The following is an 11,417-nucleotide window of genomic DNA, read 5'->3' on the forward strand; positions in this document are numbered from 1 at the left end:
AGGAGTTAAAACATGTTCATGATTGTGCTTTTACCTTAGCAGAGTGTGAGTGTCACTGATGGGTTTTTCTGGGACTCCAGCGAGAAGCTGCCATACCGGCAGGGAGCTGTTATTGAGCAGCTTTCTCCTTGTCCTTTCAACTGTCCAATGAAAATGCCATTTCATTCACCTGTATTTCAGGAATGGATAAAATTAATGTTTTAGGCAGTATTGGGAGAAGAAAAAAAATGTTTGGTACAAGTGAGTTGGGAGATTTGGCAATAGCTTCAGGAGTCAGAAGCCATGCTTTCATAGGGTGGTAAATTGCAGCTTCAGAGTACCTGATGTAAGGTCAGGATTTCCATAGCCACATAACCCAGAGTGTGGCACCACATTCAGCTTTTGTTCTAGTTGTGGACAAATACATTTCAGGAGCATCTTTGCCTCAGCTGCTCTTGGGCGAAAAGCTATCAGCTTTTTTTCCTATCCTCCCCACAGAATGTTAGTGCAAAGTTGACATAAGCACTACACACCATGCTTGTACCTGGCTAGCTTGACAGGAAGGTTTGTGTTTATGCCCAGAGTTGTGGCTGCAAGGCACAGATTTATTATTAATGGTCATGAAGTCACAGCCAAGAGTCAGTAATACAGTCAGCTGCGAGGTTGATTTGCTGGGCAGCTCTGTACAAAGCATTTTATCATTCTACAACTCTTCCACCTTCCCAAAAGGTTGAGGATGAAAATACCTGAGGAAAAATGTGCTGATAGTAGTCACCTTTGGAAGTACTGCAAAAAGACAACTTCATCTAGAGGGTGCAACTCACTACTAGAAACAGCAGACCTTTGGAGGAGCAAGGGGAGGCAAACCCTGCTGCCCCTGCCCCCCCACCCCCACTGAGAACAGTGTCTCTTCTTCATTTTGGGGCTCCACAGAGCTGTCTCTCGGTTACGGTTGTCATGTTCTTAGAAATATCACTACACATGACACAGGGGGGAATATGGATTTTTGGTAACACAGCTGTTGTGGTAAAAGCCTTAACACAAATTCCAACTAAGAATATTCTATTCTGTGCAAATACACTTGACAACAGTACCATTTTTTTCAGACCCTAAATCTCCAGCACCGTATACACAAGCAGCTTTACACTGGTACATCCTTGCTCTTGCCACAGAAATTCTGACAACTTTTTATGTGGAAGGCACAGCAGAAAAGTGTTATTCTCGTCTTTGTCCTGTTGCAAAAAACTAAGGAGGTCTTTTTGTCTGTCTGTGTTTTTATCTCTCTCTTTTCCCTCTCCCTGCCTCTTGGAAGGAGATTAAAAGACCAGGAACTTGAGTAAAGTACAAGTTTAAGAAAGAAGAATCTCCCTCCAGCGTATCTCTTTGCTTGGTGCATAAAGGTGTGGTGCGACAAGGAGCAGCCTGGTAGCTGATGGGCTCAAGAGGTCATTTGAGGGGTTAAATCTTGTATTTGCACCCTGCGGTCAAGGGTTTGGGTTAGAGATAGCTGTCCAGGTTTTAATTGCACTGACACTGACAGAGGGACCATACATATATCCCAGATTTCTTGCTTGTCCAGAGGTTCTACAGAAAAACTTGTGGAACTAAGTACCTAGAGTAAGATCAGTCAAGCCTTAGTCTTTTTTACTTTCTCTTTTTTTTTTTTTTTTTTTTCTAGTTGTAAAACATTGAAAAGGTTGAAAAACATATCAAAAGCATAATGCAAAACACACCGTCTAAACTCCAAGTCAACATGTGAAATTTTCCGGTGAGGCTACTCTGAAATTCAGACGTAGCTACGGTGGAAAGTAGAAATGCATACGTCCGTGCCGGTGAAATTGCATATGCCCGCTCAGGATGGACAGGTGCCTTTTGATAGTGACTGCGAGGTCCTGCCATGCTCTTCCACCAGGTCTTCTTAGGTGATCTGTTACATAAACCAGTCTAAAAAGATAAAAACCCAAACCACCGCCAACAAAATCACGATTTCCTTAATATCCAGATTAAAAGGAGCAGGCAAAACACAACGCGTGCAGTTGAGAAGCGGGGGAGGATCCCGAAGAAGGAAGCAGTCCTGCTGGCCGTGCCCCACGGTTGCGGTGCCGTCACGCCATAAGGTGAGCCCTCCGCCGCTCGCTCCATCCCTTCTGCCGCCGGTGCCCGCTGCCTCACACCACTCCACCAGCACGCCCGGGAGAGGCGGCAGCCGGCAGATCCCCGGAGAGCGGCTCCCGCCGCCGCGGCCCCCGGGAGCTGCCGCCGCGGCGCCCCCGGCCACGACCCCGGCCCCACCCGGCCCCGCCGAGCCCAGCCCAGCCCCGCAGCAGCGGGGCCGGCGGCCGCAGGTGACGCCGGGGCGGGCAGAGCCGCTCCCGATCCCACCAGGGAGGCCCCGCCGCCCCCCGTCGTCGCCAGGGAAACCGCCCGGCGGCGCGGCCCCGCCGAGGGAGCCTCGGGGCGCGGCGGCGGCGGCGGCGGCACCCCCGCCCTGCCGTGGGCGGTCACCCCGGCAGGGCCGGCGGCCGCCCCCCGCGCCGGCCCCGGGGGCTGCGGTGCTGCCTGTGCGGGGCGCACGGGTGGGAGTGGGGGCTGCCCCGGGGAGCGGGACGCTGCTGCGCCGGGCTCGGCGGGGCGGGCGGCGGCGGCCGAGACAAAGGGAGCGGCGGCAGTGGCTGCGGCGGGGCTGTGCGTGAAATGCGGCGGGAGGGAGGGAGAGGTTTTATCCCCCCGGTAAAAAACACCAGCCAAATGCCCCTTTCTGCCCCCCAAGAAACGAAGTAATCCCCTCGAGCGCTTGAAAGCAACCGGCTGCCCTCGCCGGGGTTACCGAGAGGCGGCCCTCGGCGTCCGCATGAAGCCCACCGATCCCGCCAGCCCCGGCAATCCACGGGGAGAGGGAGGTGGGCGGCTGAGCCGAGCCTCCCCGCTCCGCAGCCCTTCATTATCGGAATCATTTTAACATCCTTGTTTATAAACAAGAGGCGTTCGGAGGAGATTACCCGACTATGGGAAAACGATCGTTCTGACGCTCGTTTCTGCTCCTTAAAAGGGGATGGGGGTGCCGGGGAGGGGGGAGGGGGTCTAGGCCAGCCTTCCCCGCATCAAGCACGGAGGGAGGGAGCCGGCCGGCTCCCCGCACACGCCGCCCCCTCCCCCGAGAAAGGAAATCACTCGGGTCCGTGATATTTCGCCCACCCCAACGCTGATAAGCGTTCCAGATCACCGTTAATTCGCATGCATTAGTTTCGGGTTACATCTTATTCGAGGGTTTAAATTTAACGTAAATACACACTCGGGGCTGAGGTTTGGGAAAGCGTGAATGTTTCCCTGATAATGTCGCTTCGCCCACTACTTGAGTGCATGGAAATGTAATCGTGAAGTGGGTCACCGCCTCAGAAAATACTTTAAAAACACAAATCAGGAATAATCAGACAGCAGAATTTAATTAGAGCCGTAGGCTAATCACAAAATATTTTATTCCAAGCCAATATCGCTATGGGGGAGGGGTCCGTTTCTGCTCCGGCAGCGGCTCCTGCTGCCGCTGCTTTAGCGTTTGCAACATCTGGCCTACAGACCTACTAATTTCGACTCGTGATCTCGTTCGGCGAAACCCGATCTACGTGGTTCAAATACCTTCCAAATTGGGGGCGATTTAACAATCGCGACCAATTAAACCCGGGGAAGAAAAGAAAAGGGGGAAAAAAAAATCACAAAGGGGGGGAAAAAAAAGCAAGCAGCAAATCCCCTCCTTCCCTCGCTCTCCCCCGCCCGGGGCTCGCACACACTATCTGTTGCTCTCTCACGGCGGCAGCGGGCGGGGGCGTGCGGCGGGGCCGGGACGCTCTCACTCACACTCGCACTCGCACTCACCCGCACGCCCCTCGCACCATTGTCCCTGCCCGCCCGCCCCGCTCGCTCTCTCTCCCTCGCTCTCGCTCGGGGTGTTTTGTTGGCGGCCCGGCGCGGGGCCCGGCGCGCCCGCCCGCGCCGCGGCGGAGCGGAGCGGCACATTCATTATCGGCCGGGGGCCGATTTCAAACCGCTGCCATCGCGGCTCCATTGTTCGCCGGGCGGGCGGGCCCCGCCCCCCTTTGTGCGCGGCGGCCGCGATTGGCCGGCGCCGGGCGGAGCGCTGCCGTCACCGCTCGGGAAGCCCATTCATCTGTGCACTTGGGCGTTGGACTCCGCATCTTATTAGCAACCAGGGAGATTTCTCCATTTTCTCCTTGTCTACAGTACGGCTACAAATCTGGGATTTTTTATTACTTCTTTTTTACTAAACTTGGGCTCCTTTTTTTTTTTTTTTTGCTCGACTTTTTCCTCCCTTTTTTTCCCCTCCCTCCTGTGCTGCTGCTTTTTGATCTCTTCAACTTTAAATTTTTTAAAAGGAGTGCATTATAATCGGTTCTGTTCTCTCTTCTCTTTTTTTTTTCCCCTCTGGTGTGTGTGTGTGTTGCTGCTGCTGCTGGTCGCCCAGTATTTATACCAACCCAACGCTCTTTGTTTCCCCTCCTTTTGGATCTGTTGAGTTTCTTTGTTGAATAAGACAGCATGGGTGCCCAGTTCTCCAAGACCGCTGCAAAGGGCGAAGCCTCCGCCGAGAAACCTGGGGAAGCAGTGGCTGCATCTCCATCCAAGGCGAATGGACAGGTAAAAAACGAAAAGAATTTTAAAAAAATATTAAATTACTCCTTTTTTTAAGCCAACTTCGACGGACTCTTTTCGCATCCTGTTTAATTCTTCTTCCTTTGATGCCCGAGTGGCACATTCAATGGAGAATACGGTCGATCCTTTTATCTTTGCAACTCGAGGCAAAGGAATAATTTCTTTATTTTGGTTAAACGGGCTCGGCTTTGAATGATTCCTTCCTTTATCTTTCCTGCGTGGGGGGTGGGGGGGAAGGGGCACGGTTCTTTCTTTCTTTCTTTTTTTTTAAATCCCTCGTGTATTATGGTGGAGTGTCCCAATGGCTCGTAAACGGAAGCATCTTACACCGCTTGGCTTTTCTGCCGGCTTAACCTCCTCCCGAAGACACTCGGTGCCTCTAGATGAACGCCTCTCGTGGCACAGCCGGACGGCCGTGCAGTAGCGGGGTCCGGAGCCCCCGGGCAGGAGGCTCCGCGGGCAACCCCCTCGGGCGGGAGCGCGGGCCGGGGGCTGCGCCGCCCGCCCCGTCCACGGTAGCCCCGCCGGTGGGTCGGCAGCCGCGGGGCACGGCTTTCTGTCACCCACCCGCGCCCCCTCCCCAAGCGTGAGCCGGGCTGGCCGTGCCGCCGCTGCCCCGCGCAGCGCCGGCGGCGTTGCGGGCAGCCACCCCCCGCCGCCCCCGCAGCTGCCGCCCCGGGGGGCTCCACCCGGCCCGGCGAGAGCGCGGGGCTTCGAACCGCGGGAAGCGGCGAGGCGAGGCCGGCGGGCGGGGAGGGCGGCGGCGGCGCCCCACGACCCCCCCGGGCACCGCCGGTAACGCTGGTCCTTGTCTTGCAGGAGAACGGCCACTTGAAGGTGAACGGCGACGCCTCCCCCGCGGCGGCGGAGGCGGGCAAGGAGGAGGTGCAGGCGAACGGCAGCGCGCCCGCCGAGGAGACGGGCAAAGAGGAGGCGGCCTCGTCGGAGCCCGCCTCCGAGAAGGAGGCGGGAGAGGCGGAGAGCACCGAGCCGGCCTCCCCGGCGGAGGGCGAGTCCTCCCCCAAGACTGAGGAGGGCGCGACCCCCTCGTCCAGCAGCGAGACCCCGAAAAAAAAAAAGAAGCGCTTTTCCTTCAAGAAGTCCTTTAAGCTCAGCGGCTTCTCCTTCAAGAAGAACAAGAAGGAGGCCGGCGAGGGGGCCGAGGGCGAGGGCGGCGCCGCCGCTGCGGCGGCGGAGGGCGGGAAGGAGGAGGCGGCGGCCCCTGAGGCGGCGGGCAGCGAGGAGGGCAAGGCGGCCGCCGAGGAGGCGTGCGCGGCCGGCAGCGCCGAGGCGGCGAAGGAGGAGGCGGGGGACTCGCAGGAGGCCAAATCGGACGAGGCCGCCCCCGAGAAGGCGGCGGGAGAAGAGGCCCCGGCATCGGCGGCGGCCGAGGAGCAGCAGCCGCCTCAGCAGGCAGCGGAGGGGAAGGCGGAGGAGGCGGCGGGCGCCGGCGCCGCCACGAATGAGGCGGGCAGCGGCGAGCAGGAGGCGGCCCCCGCGGAGGAGCCGGCGCGGCAGGAGCCCCCCGCCGAGAGCAGTCCGGAGGGACCCGCCGCCGAGTCGGCGGAGTAGTAAGCGCCGCCGCCGCCCCTCGCCGACGGACTTTTCTTCCCCCCTGTTTGTTTTTGGAGTGGTGCCAGGTACTGGTCTCGGAGAACTTGTCTACAACCAGGGATTGATTTAAAAGATGTCTCGTTTCTTTTTTTTCTTTCCCCCCGCAGCTCCCATCTCAAATCGTTATATGTTGCCGCCATTCCAACGGGCGGAGGGGGGCTCCCCTCCGCCTTCCTTTCCCATCCTTTATATTTTGGTTTTTTTGGGTTTTTTTTTTTCATCAGTATTAATGTTTTGTTTTGGTTGGTTCGGGTTTTTTTTCCGTTGGTTTTTTGCTTTTTAAAATTTTGTTCGTTTATTTTTTAATTTCATACTTTGCAACTCTCTTCATACTATAAAACTTTTGCCGATCGGTCTATGGACATGCCCATATATGAAGGAGATGGGTGGGTCAATAAGGGATATCAAATGAAGTGACAGGGGCCGCAGTGGGGAACCCGGGGTGCGCAGCCCTTGCCGGGAGCGCGCCCCGCCAGAAATGATGTAAGGGGTTAGTCTTTTTTTTAAAAGAAAGTTATTACGATGTATTTTGTGAGGCAGATGTTCTATAAGGTTTACAACACTACAAGTCTTGATTAAGAAGGAAAGGAAAAAGGAAAAAAAAAAAAAAATAAAAATCAATACCCAGATAAAGAGATCATAGTCTTAGAAATTCATTTAAACCATAGGAACTTTTCACTTATCTCATGTTAGCTGTATCAGTCAGTGATTAAGTAGAAATACAAGTTGTATAGGCTTTATTGTTTATTGCTGGTTTATGACCTTAATAAAGTGTAATTATGTATTACCAGCAGGGTGTTTTTAACTGTGACTATTGTATAAAAAAAACAAATCTTGATATCCAGAAGCACATGAAGTTTGCAACTCTTTCCACCCTGCCCATTTTTGTAAAACTGCAGTCATCTTGGACCTTTTAAACACAAATTTTAAACTCAACCAAGCTGTGATAAGTGGAATGGTTACTGTTTATACTGTGGTATGTTTTTGATTACAGCAGACAATGCTTTCTTTTCCAGTTGTCTTTGAAAATAAAGGAAATCTCTTCAGATGCAATGTTTTTTTTTTGTTTTGTTTTGTTTTGGTTTTTTTTTTTGTGTAGCATCTTGTCTATCATGTTTTTGTAAATACTGGAGAAGCTTTGACCAATTTGACTTAGAGATGGAATGTAACTTTGCTTACAAAAATTGCTATTAAACTCCTGCTTAAGGTGTTCTAATTTTCTGTGAGCACACTAAAAGCGAAAAATAAATGTGAATAAAATGTATAATTTGGTTGTCTTTCTTTTATGGATACTCTGGTAGCTTAAAGGAACTAGCCAGTATTGCCTAAATTTGTACAGAGACAGTCATGTGTGCTGTTAGCACTAGCTTTGAAAAGTACCTTCCTGGATCTTGGACTCTGTAATACTGTGTGTTTTACAGAGAAAGTGTGCAGTGCACCAGGTAATTTGTAGGCTTTTCTGGCTTTAAAAAGAAGACTGGAAGGCAGTCTGAGCATAGAGTGTATGATTCTCCTGTCCAGGCTCCATCTTGCTTTTAAGACCAGAGGTATCCAGTGTGTGATGATCTTGCCTCTTGAGGAAAATAAGATTTCATTTTAATTGCTTAGGGTGGGGCACTGAAATTTTTATGCTGAGTTGCTTAAAAATTAAGCTCTTGAACAGATGTCCCACTTAGGTCTTGGTATGCTGGTCTTGCTTTGGTACTAGATAACTGTCTTGAAAACTTTAGCCTGGAAGGAGAAGGGGGAAACTAAAACTGCCATTCTACTTAAAGTAATTAAAAGCAATATTTTCTTTTTTTCCTCAAGTGCTACTCCCAAGTACAGGTGAGTTTCAAAACAGATTACAAAATTTGTCAAAAAAAAAAAAAGAAAAATTACTTGGTGCTTGCCTTTAATTGTTAGGCTTTTTGGCTAATTTCCAGCATAATGCTCAGGGCAATTATGCCTTAATAAAACAGTGAGTTCATGTAAGAAAAGCAGCAGTGGTGTTTGGAGGGTGGAAATTGATTCAAGAAAGTGTTGCTTCTAAGTTTATAGGAGAAAGTTTAGTATTACACTTATTTGTTTCCACCATTTTCAGCAGAAACTCTTTGGAAGCAATTATGATTCATTTTATGAGAAAATGGCACGTTAGCACCTTGTTCCCTAAAGAACAAAGCCTAAACTGAATGAAGTATAGTAGATTTCCTGCTGAATGCATACTTTTTGTTTTGTTTGGGGTTTTTTTTGGTTTTTTTGTTTTCTAATTCAGCTGTCTACCATTTTAACTTTGGCTTGTATGTACTCTAGTTGCCCTGGTATTTCTCTATAACTTTAGAAATGTATTGAAACTATGCTATAATTGCTGAGGGACAAAAATAAATGGATGTAAAGCAAGATCCTCCACACCAGTGTCATTCTTGGAGTACATGTGTTTGAAGTCTAGTGCATAACTGCTTTGCTAAGGGGTTTTTATAACATGGCTGTAAAAACCTGTTCTGAGACGCATAATGTCTTGGCCATAGAGTCAATGTCTCTTTTTAATAAATATATATATTTGAATCCAAGGATTCTTAGAGAAGTCTGAATTTTTTTTTTTTTTTTTTGTCAAACTCTGTCTGTATATATGAAGAAAATAATTGCTAGTAAAGTTCTTTTTCAGATTTTTCTTAACCTCTCAAGCTTTCATGTTTTTTCCTCACTCAGCTGGTGGTTTCTGAAGCACTTCCTATTCCTGGGAGCGCAGAATTGCTCTTGCCCCTGGCAGACGGACTCTTGGCTTGGGGCTTTGTCATTCTGTGGCTTGACTTGACTTTAAATATATTTTCAAGTCCTAACACTGGTAGAGTTTCAAAAGTGCATCTTAAGAACACCAGTTGCATGGTCTGCTCTTCCTGTCCCAGCAGTCGGGTGAGATTTGATGATGCCAGTTTTCCACTGTGTGGTTTAAGAAGACAGAAGTCAAGAAATGGCTTGGAATCATGGAAATGGAGGAGTTCTGAACTGCTTCCTCCTGCCAGAGAATTGTGCAGGAACATCTTTCCTCCTGGGTTCCCAACGGAGTAGCCATTTCTGTGGAATTGTGGAATATCCTTTCTTATGTACAAGGAAAATGAAGGGGCTGGGTGTTAGTGACTGGTCAAGTGGTTCATCTTCTTCTCAATGAGAAATGGTTATACTTTTTTTTTTTTTTTTTTTTTTTAAATGCATTGGCTGCCTTAATGAAATGCTAATTATGATAAGTATTGTAATTTCAACAAATTCTCTCAGAGCATATGTGAATTCAAATTGTGTGATTTCAAACCGATTTTCCTATATCCTGGCTCTTTTTAAGCAGAATATTATTTTTGCTATAAACATGGTCATTTCTGTAGTGCTGAAACAAGGTCATTTTTTTAGGTAAAACACTGGGATCTGATTTTGCCTGATTAGGGGCTCTAGAGATTTACTTATTTTGTTTATTTACTTACACTGAGACAACAGTTTTCCTTGTTCAAGAATGTAACCTAGTTGCACACAAGTGCTTTAGATCTCATGCCTGTCTTGGTAAAATCTAAACTACATTTCAGACTTTCTAAATCAAGGTGTCTTACCTCAAGTACTTGAGTTTTGTATCTGGTCCTGATACTTGTTAATGTGAAACTGTAGGGACTTTGCCTTCAGGCAAGGAAGCGAGGCAGGAAAAGGGAAAGGTGGGATGGGTGAGGGAAGTGGAATCCAGGCTTTGTCTTCTGCTGGAGTGCCATCTTCTTGCTTGTGTCCACAATCCTTGGATACAAATCAAGTCTTGTATTGACTTCTGCCATGTCTAAAAATTCCTGTTGGTTGTATTAGATACAAGTGTTGCATGTGTATTTTACTCCTTTATTATGATGCTGTCTATGTTTGAAGAATGTTTTTTGTTCTGCAGTACTGTTTTAAACAGCTAACTCGTGAGCTTCACTTGCAGATGATCAGATAAAGGTTGAAGGTTTTCATCTGTTTTGATTGTTTGAGTTTTGCTAAGTTACAAGTCCTTTAATAATGCCTTTTAAAAAATCTAGAATAACACACATTCTACTCTGAAACTATAATGGCGGTTAATAGTTTCCTGCAAAATTAGTCCTGTGAATTTGGTCTTTATGCTATTTTGTATAGTGAAAGAGTAGTAAAAGGTCATCACTGGCGGTATTGGACTGGTTTCAGTGTTTGTTCTGAGAGACTGAGGTGAAAAGTGTTTTTCATAATGATGTAGCTTAGTTGAAAGCATCCTGATTCTAGCTTAGGACATTTTTTTTTTTTTTTTTTTTTACTATACTCAGGTCACTGAGATAGAATAAAGCAGGTCCTTTTTTTCCTGAAATAAGAAGCAAGTGAAATGGCATATTGTTTATAACATGGTGTAGACAGTGGGATTAATTTGTTCTCGTTACAAATCTGAGATCCTGGGATAGCTGTCAGTGAGTGGGAGCAATTGGCGTTGCGATGAGTCGGACAGGGCAGAGGAAAGCAGGCTCCTGTCACAGCAATGAGGGAGCGCAAGAGGTGGTGCTACCAAGAACTGCAAGGTTTCTGAAAGCCTGTGTACTGGCTTGCCCTAGGGAGAGCCAGGGTGGTGGCGAGCTTTTAAGGCCTGTTGCTTGTTTGAGGATGGAGAAAGGAAAGATGTAGCATGGTGCATTTACTGGGACAACTTGAGATTGCTCTGAAATGGAAACATTGCCTTTTGGGAAGATCAGAGGAGGGTTAGCAATGGGATCCAAGTGGCAATTATGCCTAAACAGAAGAGTGAGCAAAGTATTGCTGTGTGAATGAAGTACAGAGTTAGAAATATGTAAATTTGAGCTGTATTGTTGAGTATACTTTTTATACAAAAGCGAGAGGTATTCTTTATACAGAAGAATTCAGATTCAGAATGCCCTTGTTTTTAGGATACCTATAATGTTACCTGGTGGAGGTGACATAAAGGTTAAGTAAATGTTTTAGAAAGTTTTGAAGTCTTGAGGATGGTTACAAGTATTATTTACACATCTTTGCTCTCAGTCTTTGCTGCAGGAAGGCATGTTTATCCAAAACAGGACTATCAAGGTACTAGGTGAAACAAGACATTAATATTTGCAATTAGAAAGACACAAACAAGATATATGGAATGTTAGTTCTAAGATATGATGAATTTAGATAAAATATCAAAGACATTA

General features: G+C 48.3%; 1 protein-coding gene across 2 annotated transcripts; it reads left to right on the plus strand.

The window, feature by feature from the left end:
• The first annotated feature begins 2,026 nt into the window (after positions 1 to 2,026).
• Positions 2,027 to 7,522, plus strand: MARCKS (myristoylated alanine rich protein kinase C substrate). Of its 2 annotated transcripts, none has more exons than XM_041423937.1 (3): positions 2,027 to 2,096; positions 4,457 to 4,629; positions 5,464 to 7,522. In XM_041423937.1, exons 2-3 carry the CDS (start codon positions 4,531 to 4,533, stop codon positions 6,214 to 6,216), a joined length of 852 nt encoding a protein of 283 aa, XP_041279871.1. In that variant the 5' UTR covers positions 2,027 to 2,096; positions 4,457 to 4,530; the 3' UTR covers positions 6,217 to 7,522. The 2 variants fall into 2 exon arrangements, with proteins under 2 accessions (XP_041279871.1, XP_041279870.1); XM_041423936.1 differs by lacking the exon at positions 2,027 to 2,096 and adding an exon at positions 4,141 to 4,214.
• The last annotated feature ends 3,895 nt before the right edge of the window (positions 7,523 to 11,417 follow it).

The sequence above is a fragment of the Onychostruthus taczanowskii genome, unplaced genomic scaffold (assembly GCF_017590055.1).
Source record: "Onychostruthus taczanowskii isolate IOZ18803 unplaced genomic scaffold, ASM1759005v1 scaffold8, whole genome shotgun sequence".
Lineage (NCBI taxonomy): Eukaryota > Metazoa > Chordata > Aves > Passeriformes > Passeridae > Onychostruthus > Onychostruthus taczanowskii.

What these genes read in the sequence shown, in the direction of transcription:
- MARCKS (XM_041423937.1), top strand. Translation starts at nt 4,531, where the DNA reads ATGGGTGCCCAGTTCTCCAAGACCGCTGCAAAGGGCGAAGCCTCCGCC. An exon ending in CATCCAAGGCGAATGGACAG is followed by an intron (nt 4,630 to 5,463) that starts GTAAAAAACGAA and finishes CTTGTCTTGCAG; the next exon opens with GAGAACGGCCACTTGAAGGT.